At 43.4% G+C, this 21,685-nt stretch overlaps 1 protein-coding gene across 1 annotated transcript; it reads left to right on the forward strand.

Moving 5' to 3' along the window:
* The first annotated feature begins 2,393 nt into the window (after positions 1 to 2,393).
* On the forward strand, positions 2,394 to 6,569 carry LOC136406491 (ATPase Get3-like). Its single transcript, XM_066386542.1, has 2 exons — positions 2,394 to 2,588; positions 5,728 to 6,569. The coding sequence occupies exons 1-2, from the start codon at positions 2,394 to 2,396 to the stop codon at positions 6,352 to 6,354; spliced, it is 822 nt and encodes a 273-aa protein (XP_066242639.1). The 3' UTR covers positions 6,355 to 6,569.
* Positions 6,570 to 21,685: the final 15,116 nt, after the last annotated feature.

Consider the following 21,685-nt stretch of genomic DNA (forward strand, 5'->3'; position numbering starts at 1 on the left):
ATCAAAGGTTTCTAGCTCACCAGCCCTACTGACCTCTGTTCCTTATCTCCTTCTCTCTACGCAAACTCTGCACTAACTGGCTTCTCCTTTAGCACTCAGCCATCTTGGCTGCTTCTCCTGGCCTCCTCCATGTGGCCTTTCTCTGCTCTCCTACTGCGTGGGCTCCTACTAGAATGTAATCACTCTTCTCCCAGAACAACGTGATCTCTCTTCTTTTTAGAACCTTTTGGCATGAAAGCCCTCCCCCAACACATATTAACATAATCACACCCATTCCAAGCAATCACCTGGATGACAGGCTTCCATGTGGGCAGCACCATCTTTAACAAAGTGAGCATAATATATTTTATCTGCCCAACACCTAGCTTGTACCCAGTGGGCAAGTAAAAACACATACTGGGCTCCAAAACCCACTCATTCAGTGCTCACAAAGCTACTGACTTATCTGAGTTTCCTAGAATCAAAGGTTTCTAGCTCATTAGCCTTATTCACCTCTGTTCCTCATCTCCTTCTTTCGGCACAAACTCTGCACAAACTGGCTTCTCCTTCAGCACTCTGCCATTTTGGCTGCCTCTCCTCTCCTCTACGTGGCCTTTCTCTGCTCTCCCCTCTAATGCTAATCTCAGGAACCGAGAGCGAGCAAGCTCCCAGTCTGCCCCACTTTATAGCAGTGGTAGTCAACCCGGTCCCTACTGCCTACTAGTGGGTGTTCCAGCTTTCATGGTGGGTGGTAGCGGAGCAACCAAAGAATAAATAAAAAGATAGATTTAACTATAGTAAGTTGTTTTATAAAGATTTATTCTGCCAAACTTAGCGAAAATCTGACATAAAGTACTTGGTAAGTAATTATTATTATATGCTTTAACTTGCTGTAACTCTGCTTTATAAATTTTATAAAGTAAAGTAAAGTTACTTCCTACTTTATAAATCACCATTACTGTGGAACCAGTGGGCAGTTAGAAAATTTTACTACTAACAGAGATACAAAAGTGGGCAGTAGGTATAAAAAGGCTGACTACCCCAGCTTTATAGTATAGAAATCAAAACCTTTAATCCAATATACAAACAAGGAAGTCTCTGATACAAAGTCACTTATCTGAGGCATAATGAGATTCCTCATGAGAGTGCACCACCCCACATCAAAAAGGGTGGGAAAGGCTTAGTCCTAAAACCAAGCCCCAGGCTACAAGGATCCTGCCTGCCCACAGCCCGCTCCCAACACACATTAATATAATCACGCCCATCCCAAGCAGGAAGGGCAACCAATACAATCACCTGGGTGACGGGTTTTCATGTGGGCAGTGCAATCTTTAACAAAGTGAGCATAATATATTTTATTTGCCAAACAAACACTAAAGGCTAATAATAGCATTTATTGTTGTGAGGATTAAACCAATCAGTAGGTATAGCATGTAGAACAACAGATTTGAGCCATAATTAGTGCTTTATGAACTATTCTAGATGTTTCTCATACACATTAGCAATCAGCCCTCACAACAATCTTACTGAAAGGGGAAACTCAGGAGTTAAAATTTTAGCTTGATAAATGGTAGCTTTGGTTATTGTCAGTGGGCTCAATGGTTAATACAAGTGAAAGCTTTGTTCCAGGAACTGGATACCTGAACAGGCCTACAGGACTTAATGAGATCTGAGAGTGCTCCACCTTTGTGCCCCAGGGGACAGCAAGTAATACACTTTTGTGTCCTATCTGACAGTGATCCACTTTTGTGTGTCAAGGAACTGCAAGCCAAGCCGTTGCTCCAGGGACTGAAGGCCTACTGACTATAATCCAATTAACTCTGACTGTGATTTGATTAACTCTCCTTTGAAATTCCAAAATCCTCACCAGCCATTTTTTCCCCTTATAAGAAGATTGACTGCTGTAAACTAAGGTTTCTTCAAAGGCTCACATTTTATTTTAAAAATTTAAGCAGTTTTTGAAATTATCTCTTTTTCTTGTTGTTATTTTTTTCTTCTAAATAAATGTTTTCTGTAAAGACCAAGAAAAGATCAGAATATTTAAAATAACAGGATGTAGGCAAAGCACTAACAGAACAGGGAACTTAAGTGTACAGGCAGGTCCTGTCCCTGACCATTAGGAATGCCATGACCAAGGTTGTTCAAGATACTGACTCACTGACCACACAATAACAGTATACGTGTTTAGGTTGTTCAAGATACTGACTCACTGACCACACAATAACAGTATACGTGTTTAGACTTGCAGAATTTTGAAAAATTCCATTCCATATTTGGGTTGTTATGCTACATAAGTACGAAATAGCCAATAGCTAACCGCCACGTTTGCTTCTATGAACTGCTTGCTTGCTGAGCTTATAAAAAGACTTAGCTGTAAGCGCTAGGCGCAATTCCCATTGCAGCTCCTTGTGAGTATGGTGTCTCTGGACATCAGGGAATTTGCCCCTGCGCAGGTTAAACTGGCCAATAAAGAAACATCTATACTCTTGAAAGTCTCCGACGTTTGTTCTCGTACCCGGTACATGCTACGTTTTCCTCAGTGTAAGACCGGGGCCGCTGCCGCCATCATGGCCATTCACAGGCAGGTTCTCATTAAATTCAGGCAGATGGTAAAGAAACCATGGAGTTGGAGGATGGTGGGGCCATTCTGTTTATTGGTGTCTCCCCAAGACAGGCAAGCCACAAGAAAAGCCAATGGAAAAGCAGAAAACCTGTTTTTTCCCATCCAGGGCAAGGGATCAGGGAGGAGAGAAAAAGAAATCCTCCTGCACCTCCGATGGTGGGGCAGAATCTCTCTTCTAGTAAACATTAGCAAGACAATGCCCCCCCCCCAATCAGGAAGAGGACCTGCAACCTCACAGACCACCATATCTGGTGTTGCCCAGCCCCCAGTGCTAACCACAAGTGAGCAAACATATAAATCATATTTACAAACTTATTGGACCAACATTTAGGAATGATTTATATTTATTGGAAAGTTACAAGGATAGTACAGAGTTCCCTATTCTCTTTACCCAGCTCCCCCTTATGTTAACTCGTTATGCCAATGATACATTTGCCAAAACTAAAATATCAGCATTTACATGTTACTCCAAATTAACCTCCAAAATTTATCTGAATTTCACCAATTTTTCCTCTAATACCTTCTTCTGTTCCAGGTTTGCATCTAGGTATCACATTACATTTAGTTGTCATAGCTCCATAGTCTCATATGGTCTATGATGTTATAAAGCACTGAACCCCAGATTCTGAAAGGCACCTGTAAAGCCAGTATCCACAGCCAGGGCCACCACCACAGCAGCCCAGCCCATGCAGGTTCGAATTGGATTCGGACAGTTGGTAAAGAAACAAAGGAGCCAAAAACTGATGGGCCATTATCTTTAATTCTAGCTTGCACCCAGCGGGCAAGTAAAAACACACACTGGGCTCCAAAACCCACTCACATTCAGTGCTCACAAAGCTACTGACTTATCCGAGTTTCCTAGAATCAAAGGTTTCTAGCTCACCAGACTTATTCACCTCTGTTCCCCATCTCCTTCCTTCTCCCTGCACAAACTCTGCACAAACTGGCTTCTCACTCAACACTCTGCCATCTTGGCTGCTTCTCCTGGCCTCTTCCACGTGGCCTTTCTCTACTCTCTGCTCTCTAATGCTAATCTCAGGAACCAAGAGAGCAAGTTCCCGTTCTGCCCCTATTTTATAGTGTAGAAATCCAAACCTTTAATCCAATATACAAAATAGGGAAGTCTCTAATACAAAGTCACTTATCAGAGACATGATGGGATTGCACCACCCCACATCAAAAAGGGTGGGAAAGGCTTAATCCCAAAACCAAGCCCCAGGCTACAAGGATTCTGCCTGCCCACAGCCAGTCCCCAACACACATTAATATCACCTGGGTGACAGCCTCCATGTGGGCAGCGCTATTTTTAACAAAGTGAGCATAATATATTTTATCTGCCCAATGTGGCATTCAAATAAAAGCCATAAAATACATTAATGGGCTTTAGAAATAACTTCAAAGGAACTAGTCCAGTAAACAGATGAGCCCAGACTCCCAGGATGGCTAGGAGCTGAGGAGTCCTTGAGATAGGGAAGTCGTTAGACTCCCAGGATGGCTAGGAGCTGAGGAGTCCTTGAGATAAGGAAGTCGTAAAAACTCCTAAGATAGTAAATGTAACCACATCCTAGGGGATAGATAGGGACATTTCCAGCTGGGGCTTTCAACTGTATGACTGGTTACTAAGGCACGTGACTAAAATTTAATTTGGGGGAGCCAATTGCTAAACGCCAAATTCGCTTCTGCATGAACTGCTTGCTTGCTATGCTATAAAAACCCCTAGACTGTAGGCGCTCGGTGTGGCTCTTGTGACTACCACCTGAGCTCACCCCTGCACAGGTTTGTTTTGTTTTCTTTTTCTCTTGGCCATAAAACTTTGTCTGAAACTCTCCAAACGTCTCCAGTGTTTGTTTTACCCGGCGAGTGCAACACCCAACACCACCGTACCTCACTTCATTGAGTCCATGTAGAGACACCCAGTCCAGATAAATTCTGAAGAGTTTTATTGAAGGAGGAGGTTTGTTAAATATGCCGGCCACATATGGCTAACACGGGGCAATTGCAGACCCAAATCATGCGTGTCGAGTATATTTCAGGGGCTGGTTATATACCCTTTGACCACACACAGGCTGGGGGGCATGACAGCATGACACAGTCATTAACAAGATTATAACATTTGTCTAGGGTGGTGGTCCCCAACCCCTGGACCATTTGGTACTGGTACACAGAGGAAGAATAAATAACTTACATTATTTCTGTTTTATTTATATATATGTCTGAATGATGTTTTATTTTAAAAAAATGACCAGATTCCCTCTGTTACATCCATCTAAGACTCACTCTTGATGCTTGTCCTGGTCACGTGATACATTAAACTGGTCTGTGGCCCAAAAAAGGTTGGGGACCACTAGTCTAGGGGATTTACAAGAAATGTAACTTTCAGCCGGTTCTAAGATGGTGGCAGGGGTGGCCGGGTGGGGGGTTGAGACAGAGGAGTTCGAGGATGCCAGGAGCCACAGCCAGAGCCACCATCAGAGCAGCCTGGCCCATGCAGGTTCGCATTGGATTCGGACAGTCGGTAAAGAAACAACGGAGCCACAAACTGGTGGGCCATAGTCTTTAATCCTAGCTTGCACCCGGCGGGCAAGTAAAAACATACACTGGGCTCCAAAACCCAATCACATTCAGTGCTCACAAAGCTACTGACTTATCCGAGTTTCCTAGAATCAAAGGTTTCTAGCTCACCAGCCTTATTCTCCTCAGTTCCCCATCTCCTTCCTTATCCCAGATACAAACTCTTCACAAACTGGCATCTCACTCAGCACTCCGCCATCTTGGCTGCTTCTCCTGGCCTACTCCACGTGGCCTCCTTCTGCTCTCTACTCTGCTCTCTCCTCTAATGATAACCTCAGGAACCAAGAGCCAAGCTCTCATTCAGTCCCCATTTTATAGTGTAGAAATCCAAACCCTTAATCCAATATACAAAACAGGGAAGTCTCTAATACAAAGTCACTTCTCTGAGGCATGATTGGATTGTACCGCCCTACATCAAAAAGGGTAGGAAAGGCTTAATCCCCAAACCAAGCCCCAGGTTACAAGGATTCTAACTGCCCACAACACACATTAATATCACCTGGGTGATGGCATCTTCAACAAAGTGAGCATAATACATTCTATCTGCCCAACAGGTGGCCGGGTGGGGGGTTGAGACAGAGGAGTTCGAGGATGCACCCGATGTGGAGCCGCTGGAACCTACGCTTAGCAACATCATCGAGCAGCGTAGCCTTAAGTGGATCTTCATTGGGGGCAAGGGTGGAGTTGGCAAGACCACTTGCAGCTGCAGCCTAGCAGTCCAGCTATCCAAAAGACGGGAGAGTGTTCTGATCATCTCCACGGACCCAGCCCACAACATCTCTGATGCATTTGACCAGAAGTTCTCCAAGGTACCCACCAAGGTCAAAGGCTATGACAACCTCTTTGCCATGGAGCAGACAACTTTCATCTGCGTGTGCATCGCTGAGTTCCTGTCCCTGTACGAGACAGAGCGGCTGATCCAGGAGCTGGCCAAGTGCAAGATCGACACACACAACATCATTGTCAACCAGCTCGTCTTCCCAGATCCTGAGAAACCCTGCAAGATGTGTGAGGCCCGCCACAAGATCCAGGCCAAGTACCTGGACCAGATGGAGGACCTGTATGAAGACTTCCACATTGTGAAGCTGCCTCTGCTGCCCCATGAGGTGCGGGGGGCGGATAAGGTCAACACCTTCTCTGCCCTCCTCCTGGAGCCCTACAAACCGCCCAGCACCCAGTAGCACCGCTGCCAGCCCCAGCTGCTACCATTTCCACCCACCCTCCACGCCACCAGGGCAGAGTTTGCACAAAGTCCCCCTATAGTATGGGGGGGGAGCCACTTGGGAGGTGGAAGGTGGGGAGGGCGTCTGTTCCCCCTGGTGGAGCTGGGGAGGCTGTAACTACTCCCCCACCTCTTCCCGCCTCTTACTCCTCAATAAAATGATCTTAGACCACACACACACACAAAAAAAAAAAGAAATGTAACTTTCAAGGTAATACAATCAAAGACAGTCACAAATCCTTTTAGTATCTATCTCTCCTCCTCTGCCCAGAGGCACACGTTAAAATCAGGATTCCAGAAACAGAGGGAAAGCTAAGATCAGTGTAGGGTGGTACGTTAATTTTGTCTCTCATTGAAGGAGAAAGGGAGTTCTTCAGATAACCTTAATCCTTTCAGAGAACTTAAAACCAAATGACTCTAGTTGTCCTTGTAAGTCAGGAGACTTCTATATTCTTTTTCCTCCATTTTCCAAAGAAGGACAGGAAAGCCTGACATTTTCTCCCAGAATACGAATATTAATTTGCAGCTTTTTGGTACCTTACAACAATGACAGTTTCTCTGTCTTTCCTTATTTTTCATGACCTTGATTAACTTCTCAGAATTTTGTAGAATGTCTCTCAATTTGCCTTTGTCTAGGGTTTCTTTCATTGTCAGGTTGGGATAATGGGTTTGTTGGGCAGATGAAATATATTATGCTCACTTTGTTAAAGATGGCGCTGCCCATGTGGAAGCTGTCACCCATGTGATATTAATGTATGTTGGGGGTGGTCTGTGGGCAGGCAGAATCCTTGTAGTCTGGGGCTTGGTTTTAGGACTAAGCCTTTCCCACCCTTTTTGATGTGGGGTGTGCAATTCCATCATGCCTCAGATAGGTGACTTTGATTAGAGACTTCCCTATTTTGTACATTGGATTAAAGGTTTTGATTTCTGCACTATAAAGTGGGGCAGACCGGGAGCTTGCTCTCTCGGTTTCTGAGATTAGCATTAGAGAAGAGAGCAGAGAGCAGAGAGCAGAGAAAGGCCACGTGGAGGAGGCCAGGAGAGGCAGCCAAGATGGCAGAGTGCTGAGAGAGAAGCCAGTTTGTGGAGAGTTTATATAGAGAGAAGGAGATGGGGAACAAAGGAGAATGAGGCTAGTGAGCTAGAAACCTTTGATTCTAGGAAACTTGGATAAGTCAGTAGCTTTGTGAGTGCTGAATGAGTAGGTTTTGGAGCCCAGTGTGTGTTTTTACTTGCCCGCCGGGTGCAAGCTAGGATTAAAGGTGGTGGCCCATCAGCTTTTGGCTCCGTTGTTTCTTTACCATCTGTCCGAATCCAATGCGAACCTGAATGTGAATGGCCACCTGGCCTTACAGGGGTGGTGCACTCTCATGAGGAATCCTATTATGTTTCAGATAAGTGACTTTGTATCAGAGACTTCCTTGTTTGTATATTGGATTAAAGGTTTTGGTTTCTGCACTATAAAGTGGGGCAGACCGGGAGCTTGCTCTCTCTCGGTTCCTGAGATTAGCATTAGAGGAGAGAGCAGAGAAAGTTTGTGAGAGGAGAGGAGAGGCAGCCAAGATAGCAGAATGCTGAAGGAGAAGCCAGTTTGTGCAGAGTTTGTGCAGAGGGTAGTAGATGGGGAACAAAGGAGAATGAGGCTGGTGAGCTAGACACCTTTGATTCTAGGAAACTCAGATAAGACAGTAGCTTTGTGAATGCTGAATGAGTGTGTTTTGGAGCCCAGTGTGTGTTTTTACTTGCCCGCATAGTGCAAGCTAGGATTAAAGGTAATGGCCCACCAGTTATTGGCTTTGTTGTTTCTTTGACGACTGTCTGAATCTAATGTGAACCTGCATGGGCCAGGTGGCTGTGATGGTGGCCGTGGCTACTGGCTTTACACTACTCTAAGCTACCAAAAGCAAGTATAAAATTCCTTTTTATGTCCAACTCTCTATACACAATTCTGAGCTCCCATACACAACAGTAGGCCCCTATCACAATATCAGGGGTTTTATAATAGCAACGTGACTTATCAATGATGACGTTAACCTGAATCACTTGGTTATGTCTGTGTTCACCAGTTTTCTTCACTGTGAAATTATTATTTTTTCCTTTCCCTACTCTATTTATTTTTTAAATTTTTTTTGATTCATTTTAGAGAGGAGAGAGAGAGACAGAGAGAGAGAAGGGGGGAGGAGCTGGAAGCATCAACTCCCATATGTGCCTTGACCAGGCAAGCCCAGGGTTTCAAACCAGCAACCTCAGCATTTCCAGGTAGACACTTTATACACTGCGCCACCACAGGTCAGGCCTCCCTACTCTGTTTTTTAAAAGTCCAGACCACACTCAAGGGAAGGTAAGTTAAATTCTACTTCCTGAATGGAGGAGTATACTGTTGGACATTCTTTTGTGAGGAAGATATGTTTCTTCTCCTTTACTTAGTAAATAAATCATTTATTTATATCAGTTTAGATTGCTATTGTCTTGACATAAAATAATGTCTGTTTTAAAAATTAAATTTTATTGTGGTGACACTGGTTACAAACAATGCCTTTTACCACCACAATCAAAAGTGGAAATTGACCTTAAGAGACATGCATATCCTGAAGAGTCTCATACTCTTAGCATGCAGTTTGAGAAGCAGAGAAAAAACCCCTCATGTTGAGTGAGCAATAATGTATAGTGTGTCCGTAAAGTCATGGTGCACTTTTGACTGGTCACAGGAAAGCAACAAAAGATGATAGAAATGTGAAATCTGCACCAAATAAAAGAAAAACCCTCCCAGTTTCTGTAGGATGATGTGGCAGCATGTGCGCATGCGCAGATGATGATGTAACACCATGTATACAGCGGAGCAGCCAAGGCCATGCCAGTTGAGATGTGGACGGTACAGAGGAAAGTTCAGTGTGTTCTGTGGCTCGTTAAATTCGAATCCATGACCAAAGTGCAACGTGAATATCGGCGCGTTTATAATGAATGAAGTGCCACCACATAGGAATAACATTACTTGGTGGGATAAGTAGTTGAGGGAAACCGGCAGTTTGGTGGAGAAACCCGTTCTGGTAGGCCATCAGTCAGTGACGAGTCTGTAGAGGCTACATGGGATAGCTACCTAAGGAGCCCTAAAAAATCTGTGTGTGAGCCCACATGAACTCCACTGAATAGGTATAAAACTGGGACAGTTTTCCTTTTATTTGGTGTAGATTTCACATTTCTATCGTCTTTCGTTGCTTTTCAGTGACCGGTCAAAAGTGCACCATGACTATACGGACACACTGTAGTGTTGTTGTTGGACAGATAAAATATATTATGCTCACTTTGCCCTGGCCGGTAGGCTCAGTGGTAGAGCGTCGGTCTGGTGTGCAGGAGTCCCGGGTTCGATTCCCGGCCAGGGCACACAGGAGAAGCACCCATCTGCTTCTCCACCCCTCCCCCTCTCCTTCCTCTCTGTCTCTCTCTTCCCCTCCCGCAGCCAAGACTCCATTGGAGCAAAGTTTGCCCAGGCACTGAGGATGGCTCTGTGGCCTCTGCCTCAGGCGCTAGAATGGCCCTGGTTGCAAAGCAACGCTCCAGATGGGCAGAGCATCGCCCCCTGGTGGGCACGCAGGGTGGATCCCTGTCGGGCGCATGTGGGAATCTGTCTGACTGTCTCCCCGTTTCCAGCTTCAGAAAAATACACACACACACACAATATATATATGTTATGCTCACTTTGTTAAAGATGGCACTGCCCACGTGGAAGCCAGTCACCTAGGTGATGATATTAGTTGTCCTTCTTGTTTGGGATGGGAGTGATTATGTTAATGTGTGTTGGGGGAGGGATTTTGAACCAAAAGGTTTTAAAAGCAGAGATTACGTTGTTCGGGGGGAAGAGGGATTGCATTCTAGAAGGAGCCCATGCTTTAGGAGAGCAGAGAAAGGCCACGTGGAGGAGAGGAGAGGCTGCCAAGATGGCGGAGTGCTGAAGGAGAAGCCAGTTTATGCAGAGTTTGTGTAGAGAGAAGGAAATGGGGAACAGAGGTGAATCAGGCTGGTGAGCTAGAAACCTTTGAGTTAAGGAAACTCAGATAAGTCAGTGACTTTGGGCGCCCTGAATGGAAAGGGAAATGTCTTCCCACTGTGTGTATTGCTTGCCCGCCAGGTGCAAGCTAAGATTAAAGCTGATGGCCCACCAGTTCTTGGCTCCATTGTTTCATTACTGTCTGTCCGAATCTAATGCGAACCTACATGAGCCAGGCAACTGTGATGGTGTCCATGCCTACTGGCTTTACAGTTGTCTAAAGGTAAAGTGTCTAACACTCGTGGCTGACCAATATGGGGCTACCTAGGAGATAATGTTGTTTTGATTCCAGACCACCAGAATAAAACAACTATCACAATAATTTGAGTCGTGATCATTTTGCAGGTGGAAGGTTTTACCTTTAGTTTGGAAAAAAGCTACACCTGTGAAGCACAATAAAGCAAAGTGCAATGAAATGAAGTATGCCTGTAGGTACTCATATTTTCCATTTTGGAATTCCTTAGGGCATACTAAAATCTTCCATATTAAGATGAAGTGCTAGCGAGACAGTTGATTCAGCCACTTTTTGCAGATGACTCTAAACTATTTCTTCAAACTATGTCTTCAACAACTCAGAAGCTCTTAAAACTTGTAAAAAAGTAGGCAGGGAGGCTGAAACTCTTTAAATTGGAAGCTTAAAGAGAAGGCTCTTGGGCAGCCAAGCATCCAGACATTCATTTTCACCTGCCAGAAGTCAGGGACCAATAATAGAGCTGAAGTGGTTCTTTGGCATTCTCATTGGTCTGCACCCAAGAAGAAGAGGCATTGAGTATGAAAAAAGAGGGCGTCTTTTAGGAGCGTGCATTGCTTGTTGTGTTGCTGCGTATGGTGGAGGGCAGTGGGTGATGTTCAAAGTTTTACAGGCATGCTGGTTCTTTAAAACTTCTCCAATGGCTAGGAGCAGTGGCTGGAAATGAACCAAATGTTTGTTCCCTTTGGTGGGGAGAACTGAGAAGACCAGATTATGGGGGAAAAGTGAAGGAGCTCTGCGTTCAAGGCACATCCACATTGTGTGTGAAATATGTGACAGTGTTTCATGAGATGAGGCATCTCTTTCTCTAAAGCAGGTTACAGAATTTCAGACATCATCACCACCTGATGGGCATGCGTGGGATATGACTCTACCTCTTGGTCGGGGGAAATTCTCCTTCCTTTTTTATAGTGGATATCTGTGTCTGATGCCTCAGTGCAGCTCCAAGTTCTGCCCTTACAGGGTTCAGAGGAGATTTGTTGGTCCCAGCAAGGGGGTAGGAGAATGTAGGGAGAGTCCTGGGCTATACCTGTTTTGTAGTTCTCATAAATTCTGCTTGAGCTATTGCTATTTGTCGGCCCTTGTGTGTAGCCCTGGCCCCAATTCTGCTTCAGAGGCTCTCTCATTGTGGCCAGAGATCTACAGGAACTGGAACGGAGCATGAAATGCAGGAAGTCTAGGATTGTGTTTCATACTTCAGAGCATTCAAAAGAGGTTTGAAAATCCACTTATGTCTGAGGCAGGGTTTGAAGCTTCAAGTTCTTAACTCCTGATCCCATGGGGTAGAGCTAATCAGCTGTGTCACTGTAAAAATAGAGTAACTAGTTATTTTACCAGAAGAAATTGCTTTGTTCAGGACTAGTAGGCAAATTGCCACTTGGAATATGCAAACTATGGTGAATCATAGGTGAGTCTGGAGAATAAAGAAGGGAAACCTTATTTCATAGAAAAAAAGGAGGAAGTTGGGAGAGGCTGTTATGAGCACAAGTCCATTGGAGAAGAGTGAGAGTTGGTTGTGGGGGATTCTTATTGGCTGAGTTGTGGTGACTTCTCAATGGCTGGTTTTTTATTGGGTAAGGAGAAAATCTACCTTCTTCTTGCCAGGGTCTATAAGTAAGCTCCTTTCTGCCCAAATTTGTAGAGTAAGCTGTGATAGGTGGATATCATGAGAGCTCCCCCTTTAGGGCTTCCTGATTTCAGGTTTTTGTTTGTTTGTTTTGTTTTTTTGAGAGAGAGAGACAGGAAGGGAGAGAGGTGAGAAGCATCAACTTGTAGTTCCATCACTTTAATTGTTCATTGATTGCTTCTCATCCATGCCTTGACCCGAAGGTGGAGGTAGGGGGTGGGAGGGGTTGGGGAAGGCTCAAGCCTGTGACCCCTTGCTTAAGTCAGCAACCTTGGGATCATGTTGATGATCCTGTGCTTAAGCCAGTGACCTTGGGATTTCAAACCTGGGACCTCAGTGTCCCAGGTCGATACTCTATCTACTGTACCACTACTAGTCAGGCCCAATTTACTTTATCTATCTATCTATCTACCTACCTACCTATCATCTATTTATTTTTAAGTGAGAGGAGGGAGATAGAGAGACAGGCTCCCTCATATGCCCAGACTGGGATCCACCAAAAAACCCTGGTTTAGGGATGATGCTCAAATCAATTGAGCTATCCTCAGCACCCAGGGTTGACACTGGAACAAATCAAACCACTGGTTGTGAGAGGGAAAGAGAGAAGGGGGAGAGGGAGAGGAAGAGAAGCAGATGGTTGCTTCTCCTGTGTGCCCTGACCTGGGGATCAACCCAGGACTTCCACAGGCCAGGCTGATGCTCTATCCACTGAGCCAGCCAGCACACCAGGGCCTGATTTCACTTCTTTTATTCATTTTTACAGCTGGTTTAATGGTTTCTGATCCCAGCTGCAATTGGAATTAAGTACCGTATTTTTTGCTCCATAAGATGCACCTGACCATAAGACACACCTAGGGTTTTAAGGGGGGAAATAAGAAAAAAAAATTCTGAACCAAATGATGGGTTAAAATATTTTTTGAAATACCATATTTTCATTCCATAAGACACACGGGCATTTCCCCCTCCACTTTTTTTTGGAGAAAAAGTGCGTCTTATGAAGCAAAAAATACAAAATATTATGTATTACCTATGTACCCGCATTTCATGTGTTATAAGTTTCAACTCAAGTTAAACCAGTTAGTAGCTTCATGTCTATTTGGAAAACATAAAAAATACAATGTAATGACTACTTTTTCTTTTTTAATTGGGTGCAGAATCCATTAATTGGGCAGCTCCTTTGGTAGGGAAAGTATGAAAGAGGAACATGTCCACAGCAATTATTAGAATAAACCTAATGATTTCCTGAATTATCTACGGAGCTATTAACATAATATCCCATTATAAGTAATGCCAGAAATAGATCAGAAAGCTGAACTCTGTATTTTTAAAACAGGCAAACAAATACCAAGTTGCCCAATTATTTAGTTCTCTTGTCCTTAATTGGGTAGCCAACTAAACAGGTATCAAGGGGTAATAACTAATGGAGCTCAAAGCAAAACCGGGGGTTTTCAGAGTAGCAGCTGCTCAGTGACAAAGTAGCTATGAACTCAAAAGGCTAGTCAGCTTATATTAGGCTCAAGTCCTAGAAAACACATATGTCAGATATTTCCTCAATATTTATTCCCACTTTCTCAGGCAAAAAGTACCTCTGAAATTCTTTTGCAGAGATTTTCATTCCACAATCTGTTTCAATTCTTGGTCATTCTCAGCCATAAGTGACTGAATTTAGTTTAATAAACTATCCCATTTTCTTATCCACATACCATGACTGTATTGATTTATTCAGGGATGGGCATGCTATCTGATCAGCCACTAAAATCAAGGAAATATTGCTGGAAAGGAGCAACTTCCTTCCTTGAAGAACTTTGGGAAGAAATAATATTTAAAAGATAATAAGAAAAAGTACTTGCTATCACGAAGAGAAAGCCTGCAGCTTCTCAGACGGGGTGCAGTACTGAGGCCCTGGATACACCTTGAGAATGAATGATACCATGAAGGATAGACAAGAGACAAGGAAAAAAAATCTGGCTTCAGATGAACCTGAACCTCTTGCATAATACTACTTTTAAACTTAACAGTCTTTGAGCCAGTATATACCATTTTTAAAACAACCACATTTGGGATTTTCCTGTTATTTGGAACCACATAATTCCTAGTGGTTTAGCATAATGAAACATCACTGAAAATTGTGGGTATTAGAGTAAAGTGGTTTCTTTCATCATTTGTGAGGGTTAAAACCAACTTTAGATAATAAATTGGAAGAGCTGGTAGTAATAATAAAAAATACTAATAATATTTCAGAATAAAATCTTCAAAATGCAAAATGGAGGGAGATTTGTATAGGTCTCCTAATGGGAGCTAGGAAGGCCATGTCAAGACCAATGAAAATGAAAATTATCCCATTGCCAATGGTTGTCCCGCCGATAAATGTTTACCAGTGTAAGTGCCATTTTTACAAAGTGGTACTTTGAAAACCACATCTGGTGTTCCATTATAATACACTAGTAAAAACTTAGAGACATTATAAAGTTATCACCTCTCATGAAACTTCTGTCCATAAATGATAAATATTAAAGCAAAGAAAGACAAGTAAAGCAAAATATGCCAAAGGAAGAATTAGCTGAGCGACGTCACGACTAATAGCACTAGGCCTGTCACTAGCAGTGGTGGTAGGACTCCTACAGGTACCAGTCAGCCTCCATTCCAGAGACAGATCTGAATCCTGGCCTCTTTCCATGATCAGTCTGGGTCCCTCTAGCCACCTAAATTTTAGATACTTGGTGATCAGCCTCTTCTTAAGGCAGGATGAATAGATTGATGGTGGACACAGGTAGATACCTATTATGGAACAGTCATTAGTTCATCTGGGTAGATAGCAGAATGTAATGGCAGGTAGGACATATGAAGACTAGAAGGATCCAAAATAATTGGCCCCAAGAATATTTGAAGTGCTCGCTTGGCAAATAGTGAAAGAATTAGAATTAAGAGGAGTGAGGACTAAGGGTGAATGATATACCTCAGGCATTTATTATATCAGTGTGGGGTAAAGTTAATATGCATGGTGCTAAGGTAATTAAGAAGCCAAGTCTAGCCACCACTTCTGACTTGGATGATATCTTCCCTTTAAATAGGAGTATTTTTACAGATGTCTACAGGAAAATACAAGCTCATTTTCACAACTGGATGTAGTCTAGTGCTTCAGTATTTAGTTGGACACCAAACCTCTATTAGATTGTGCCCCCTGAGAAGCAGATACCAAGATGGGATTAGATGTTCAAGAATTTTTTTGAAGAAAAAAAAAGATTTTAAGGGAAATTAAAGAGGTGGCCGGAGGCGAGAGCCATTGGACTACACTGTAGTTCTGAACTGAGTAAAAGAATGAGAAAGGAAGAAATGTTGGGTAGGAAGTGCCTTAGACTCCAGTGCAATATAAACATTTTGTAAAAGTCAATGGCAAGTACAAGAGCCAAAAATCACCCCTCAGGAGTCCTAAGTCTCCCAGGAATGGGCCTTACTCAGTATCCCTGCGTCACTCAGATGCAGGTTGTAAACCACCCATAAGATTCTAAATGACCATTGCAGCCTGCCCCTTGTGCTGACAGCTGTACTTTTCTACCTGAGTCCACAGAACAGCAATTCCATGTTTCCCACAGCTCTTCCTTCCAGAGGGGGGAACTCAAAGAGGATGTTAGTGGGATGAAATACAGCTCTTTTTGCTGAAGTTGCTTTTGGATCGCAGCTGACACCCTCTTCTCCCTCCTTCACACTTGGCTCACACCCCAGCCGAGGATTGGTGGCTTACTTGGTGTTAGAACTCTAATCTTCCTCCTAAGGGGTCTGAACTCTTACTACAGGGGGTCCTGGGGTTATAACATAGTTCCGTTTCTACGACAGTGATAGAACCCAAATTTTGGTGTAAGTTGAAATACACCCTAGCCTAAGTCACTTACCTATCCTAACAGTTGTAAAATCATAATCTAGAATATAAAAACACAACTAAACCCAGAAAAAGGAAAAGGACGCAAATATACTGTACTGTACACTGTACTGTGGTAACAAAAAATGAGTTTAAAAATAATTCCTTACCTTTATTCCTGGGGTTGGCTTGCACATGGGAAGGGGCTGACTCCCTCACTCATATGCATGTTATTGTGTATTCTTCTGCTGTACGCAACCAAACTAGTTAGCCTATGTAGTCCATAAGTACGATGCTAACAGTGTAAGCCAAAACACATCTCAATTTTTTAAACGTTTTATGAAAGTGAGCATCGTAAACACGAAATGTCGTAGGTCAAGACTGTTGTAACCCGAGGACCCCTATATTCATATGTTTTCTATCCAGAGTTGCTAAATATGTCTGAATTATAAGGAGGCAAGTAGGAGATAATTGAGTATATCATCTGGGTCCCACACACTCTGACCTGATCTTATTATTTTGAAGTAGTTCAACCTCCTCCTTCTGATCAGAGTCAGTGATCCTGCAACAATGATTACTGACAAAATGATCCACAATGTCATCTGGAATGACATGGGACTATTCCTGACTTTACCTCCTTACTTCTGAATCCAAGTTTTCTTCCTACCAGGCATATAATACCATATAGATGTCTCTTTGATGTACAGACTGCATCTTGATAAAAGGTACCCCAAGTTGAGAGCATGTTAATGGAGTTAGCGTATCTGCTATGCTTTCTGAGGCTTTTTCAACTTTCTATGAGGCTAATTGTTTCAGAATGGTGTTCTGTAATATGATCAGAGGACTCCACTATCGAGGGGCCCATCTACATCTTTTCTGTGAAGTGAACCCATTGGTCATATTGTTGCTTTACTCTTGGGTATCCATGCCTAGATGGAGTATTACAAAAGCCCCTGATAGTGGTGCTAGTTGAGGTTCTGCAAGCAGGAGAGGTAAACTCATACCAAGATTAGGTATCTGTTGTGTGAAGATGAACTACTGACTTTTCTATTATGGAAAGACCTTAATGTAGTTGAGGCAGTCAACTTGCTACCAAGTGGCAAGTTGGTTTCTTTAGCAAATAGTGCTATAATTGAGACATAGCATTCTGTTGTTGAATTTGGGATTCCAGAGGCAATAGTAGATTGTCTTTGGAAAGTGGCATTCCATGTAACTGGGTACATGTAGCCTTCATCTCTGCAGTGATGGCCACTGACTCATTTGCCCCTTTGGTTGATGAAAGTTGGCTGATGTCAACTGGTGGAGTCATTTTGCCTATTGGTCAGTCCTATTGGTCAGTGCCTCTTCCATGGTCAGGGTTTATAGTGGCTTGTTAACATGTGATATGAAAATCTGCATATCTGTATATCCATATGTCCTTTTCTAAACTGCTTTGTCTAATTTTCTAGTTCTTTTCCATCCTTTTTCCTGCCCAGAAATCAGTATATATTTTCTTTTTGGGCCACGTGTCATTCCAGTTACAGTCTATTTGTAGTTCAGCAGGAGGAGCTGTCAGTTAATTACTCTCCCCTAAGCAGGGGGTCAGAGGAACAGATTTTCAAGGCTGCCACAATCCTGAAGTGTAGCTAAGATGCTTTGAAGCTAGGATTCTTGTTTAGATAGCATTTGGATCATAATTCTCTTTCCTAATCCCAAAACAGATTTAGAAATGCTGACAGAGGTTCTTAATACCTGAAGAATCTAGGCATGTGACCCAGGAATATACCTGCTGTTGGGTTTTTATGACAAGGGTGGTGAGGGAGAGCTTTTATTTGATAATGAAGAATGTTTGATACAAAACTGTGATTCTCATTTACTCGCAAATTTGGAGGAAAAGAAACTAACCCTGGGGTATTACAGGTTCTGGTCAGTACTCGCTGGGCCCAATGGTGGAACCCATGTTCCATGCAGGTTAGGAAGTGAGAACTGAGTGACAGCTGCCAGTTTTGGGCAGAGGGGGTGGGGGAGGAGCTGGATTTCTTATGCAGTTGGTGGACCCTGACTTCAAGCTCTGCTTCTTTTGTGAACAAATGTTATGAGTCATCTATCATTGGTTTTGTCAATCATAATGGGTTGAAAATCAGTAGTGAAATATCAAAGGTCTAATGTCCTATTCTAGGATTCTGTTTATATTTAGCTAAGTATGAAGGCTTATCTTTCCTCATTTCTTAACAGGCAAAAATTCTGGGGCTAAGAAGAACAGTATAAGATGTCTGTACACACTTGTCTGGGCTTACAGGACTTACATGTGTCCTCTCTAGCCTTTTGGTTCAGTGTGCCAAACTGTACCTAGAGCTGTTAACGCCTATGTCAGGGGCAGTCCTAGACCTCAGGCAGGCCTCTGATTCTGAGGGACAGAGGAGCCTGGGCCCACTCAATTGCAGTGGCACCCGGACATCCACAGGGGAGCTACTGTAGAGACTGTTCTGGTATTACAGGTTGTGGAATGGTGTATTATTGATGTTACTGCCGTGGTAAAGCCATAGTTTAACCTACACTTCAAATTGGTCAATTGTTTTTTGTGTGTGTGAGTCTGAGACTTAGCCTTGGTCATAGATCTTTGGTAGAAACGTTATATTTTATTTGTCCATTTGTCTTTGGAAGAAGCGAGAGTTAATCTCCCCATGCACACCAAACGGGGTCTACTCTAGTGTACTCTCCCTTTCAGGGGCATGTCGAGCCTCCGCCGCCAACCCCAGCCACATTACCCTTGCCTTTCTCTCTCCTAAGCTCCGAGGGCCCTTCTTTTACTTCTCTAACTTGTTTCCTGAGCCCACGCAGATCAGCTGGCTCACTTCTACTACCTTTGTAACTTCCTAAAAAAAACTTTCTCTTATAATTTGAATTTGAAAAAAAAAGGAGTCTACTCTGTATTTATATGGGGTCTCCTAAGAGAAGGTCTGCCTTCCAAATGCTGTCACTCAGGAACCAACCTTACTTAATCTGGCAGACACAATCAAGCAAGGCACATCTGCACTTAACAGCTCCGTAGCTCTTCTGTAGACCCTGGCTTCTTTGACTGATGGGTCAAATAACAGGGTACGCTATTTGAGCTGGTCTTCCTCTGTGAGCCAAGTGCTTGGGGAGTCCCAAAATGTTGAAGTTTCTGACTCCCTAGGATGTTGCTATTAACTAATTCTTTAAAATCTATCCCGTATAAGATGTGGGTGATCTGAACACCTCTTCCATCCTGGCTGGGAGTACAGGTGGAGGAACCAGTTGTACAGAGCCACAGGTAAGGCAGGCCCAAGGGCGACCTCTGGGGCAACAAGCTGGGACTGAGTTCAGTGTTTTGGCCAGGAGATGGCAGCACTCGACCGTGCATGGGAGCTCTGTGTTCCCGGAGACACCCCAGGGGAGTTGGAGCCTCAGCTGGGCTGTGTTTGAGAGGGCTTTCTGGGTGGAAGGAACCAGTAGTGATGCATTTGTTGGTCCAAGGGATATCCTGGGTATGCAGCCCTGGAAGGAAGAGAGTTTGGGGAAAATAGAATAGGTTAAGTGAAAAAGGAAAATGGATTTCTGCAGATGCTGCAGAACACAAACTTTTTAGTGGAAAGAGGAAAGAGAAAAGAGGACCTCTTGGGGAAATTAACTCTAAAGGCTAATGCAGAGCCTCCTGCTTCAGAAACACAGAGTTAGCCCTTGTTTAGATGTGGGCACAGGGCTGGATCAGCTGTGATGCCAGCCAGTGTCCAAATAATGAACACAGCCAGAACATTGGCAGCATTCACAGATGTAAGGGCCCCTTAATTTCCTACCCAGGAGGAAAGTACCTTAGAAGGACATGTTCTTGTCTGTTCACCTTCAAGGGAAAGAGTGAAAAAAGCCAGCTCACAAAGTATGAGTGTAGATGTGTCTACATGAAGAAGTACTGTACCAGTCTTCACACCCGGTGGGGTCTGTGCAGAATGTATTCGGGGAAGTCTTGCTGTTTAATTCTGGGTCTAGAGTTCTTCAGGTCTTTGAAGTAAAATGGAAGTATGATATTTGAGTAATAGGTAATGGGTAATTGCTCGATGACTCAGAAGTAACCTTATTGTCTGACTCACATTGGTGGGGAGATTTTCAATGAGGTCTAATCCTGAGTTGAAAGCTCAGGTAGGTCCTAAAGTGGACCTACCCTATGAGCCTTGCACTCCCTTTCCCCATGTCAGGTGTGAGTGTAACATGACGGTTATGTGCGCGTGCGCTCACAATGGAACAGTTCTAGAAGCCGAGATTCTTGTACTACTCACAGCCCGTGTTTTACTGCTAGCACTGCTGGAGAGTACTTGAAGTGCATCTGTGCGTCTGCCAGCCCACTGGGGCCGCAGTGTCCGAGGTGCTGCAAGGAGTCCAGCAGTTTGGATGCATTCCATGCATCTCATCTTTCCCTTCTAGCTGTTCAGGTATACTTTTAACCAGTCAATAGGCATACTGATTATTACCTTGGATAGAATCTGATAGAGCAACTGAAAACATACTCACAAACCCCGTTCATAAAGACTGCATGAGGATGATCAGGGTCCCAGGAAACAAGCAGGTCTGTAAAGACTTAGACTTGGAGGTGAATGTTTGCAGAGATGGGAGTAGGGTTACCCTAACAAGGATATTATTGCATTCAGGGGCTAGCAGGAGGAATCTATTACCACTGTGGAAATGCCTGTGCAGAGGGAAAGAAAGGTAACAGAGTCAGGTGAAAGGGGTGTTATGGAAGGCAGCTGCTCACTAGGAGTCCTGGCCGTAAAGGGGGGATGAAGCTGCTCGGAGTACTGAAGTGCTGAGAGGGCCTGTGGGGAAGGATCCTCTACTGATCTCAGCTGCCTCCTAGTGTCTCACCTGAGCATGGGCGGGGACCCCATGTGATGCCGTCTGTGCAAAACCAGCCCAACAGGGTGTGGAGCAGAACAAAGAAGGATGGACAATGTTTACGGAGGGGAGTGCAGACAAACAGTGAATTGTTATATTTTAAAATGATTTATTTTATATTGTTTCCCGGTACTTAAGACCCAGCTTTGTCAATTTTATTTTTAAAGCCTTCTGGGCTTTTGATTGGGATTGCTTAAATATATTGATCAATTTGGGAAAAGTTCTGATAACAATACCAAGTTTTCTCACCCATGAGGAGGGTATAGTGTTTCATTTACTTAGGTATTCTTTAATTTTGGCAAAGTTCTATAGTTTTCAACATAGAAATCTTGTTAGACTTGTTCCTAAGTATTTCATGTTATTTTTTATGCTATTGTAAATGTCCATTTTTATGTTTCTCATTGGAATATAGAATCATTTACTATAGGAATATAAAAATAACATTTTTGTATATTGACCTTGTATCCTGCAAACTTATTTGCTGAGTTTAGTATATACACTGGATTTTCTGGGAATGTTTGATGATTATTTTGGTTATGCATAATGATAGTTTTATTTCTTACTTTCCAAACTGGCAAGGACCTCCAGCACAATGTTGAATGCCACTGAACTTGATTTACTTTTG

Source organism: Saccopteryx leptura, chromosome 5, assembly GCF_036850995.1.
Source record: "Saccopteryx leptura isolate mSacLep1 chromosome 5, mSacLep1_pri_phased_curated, whole genome shotgun sequence".
Taxonomy (NCBI): Eukaryota; Metazoa; Chordata; class Mammalia; order Chiroptera; family Emballonuridae; genus Saccopteryx; species Saccopteryx leptura.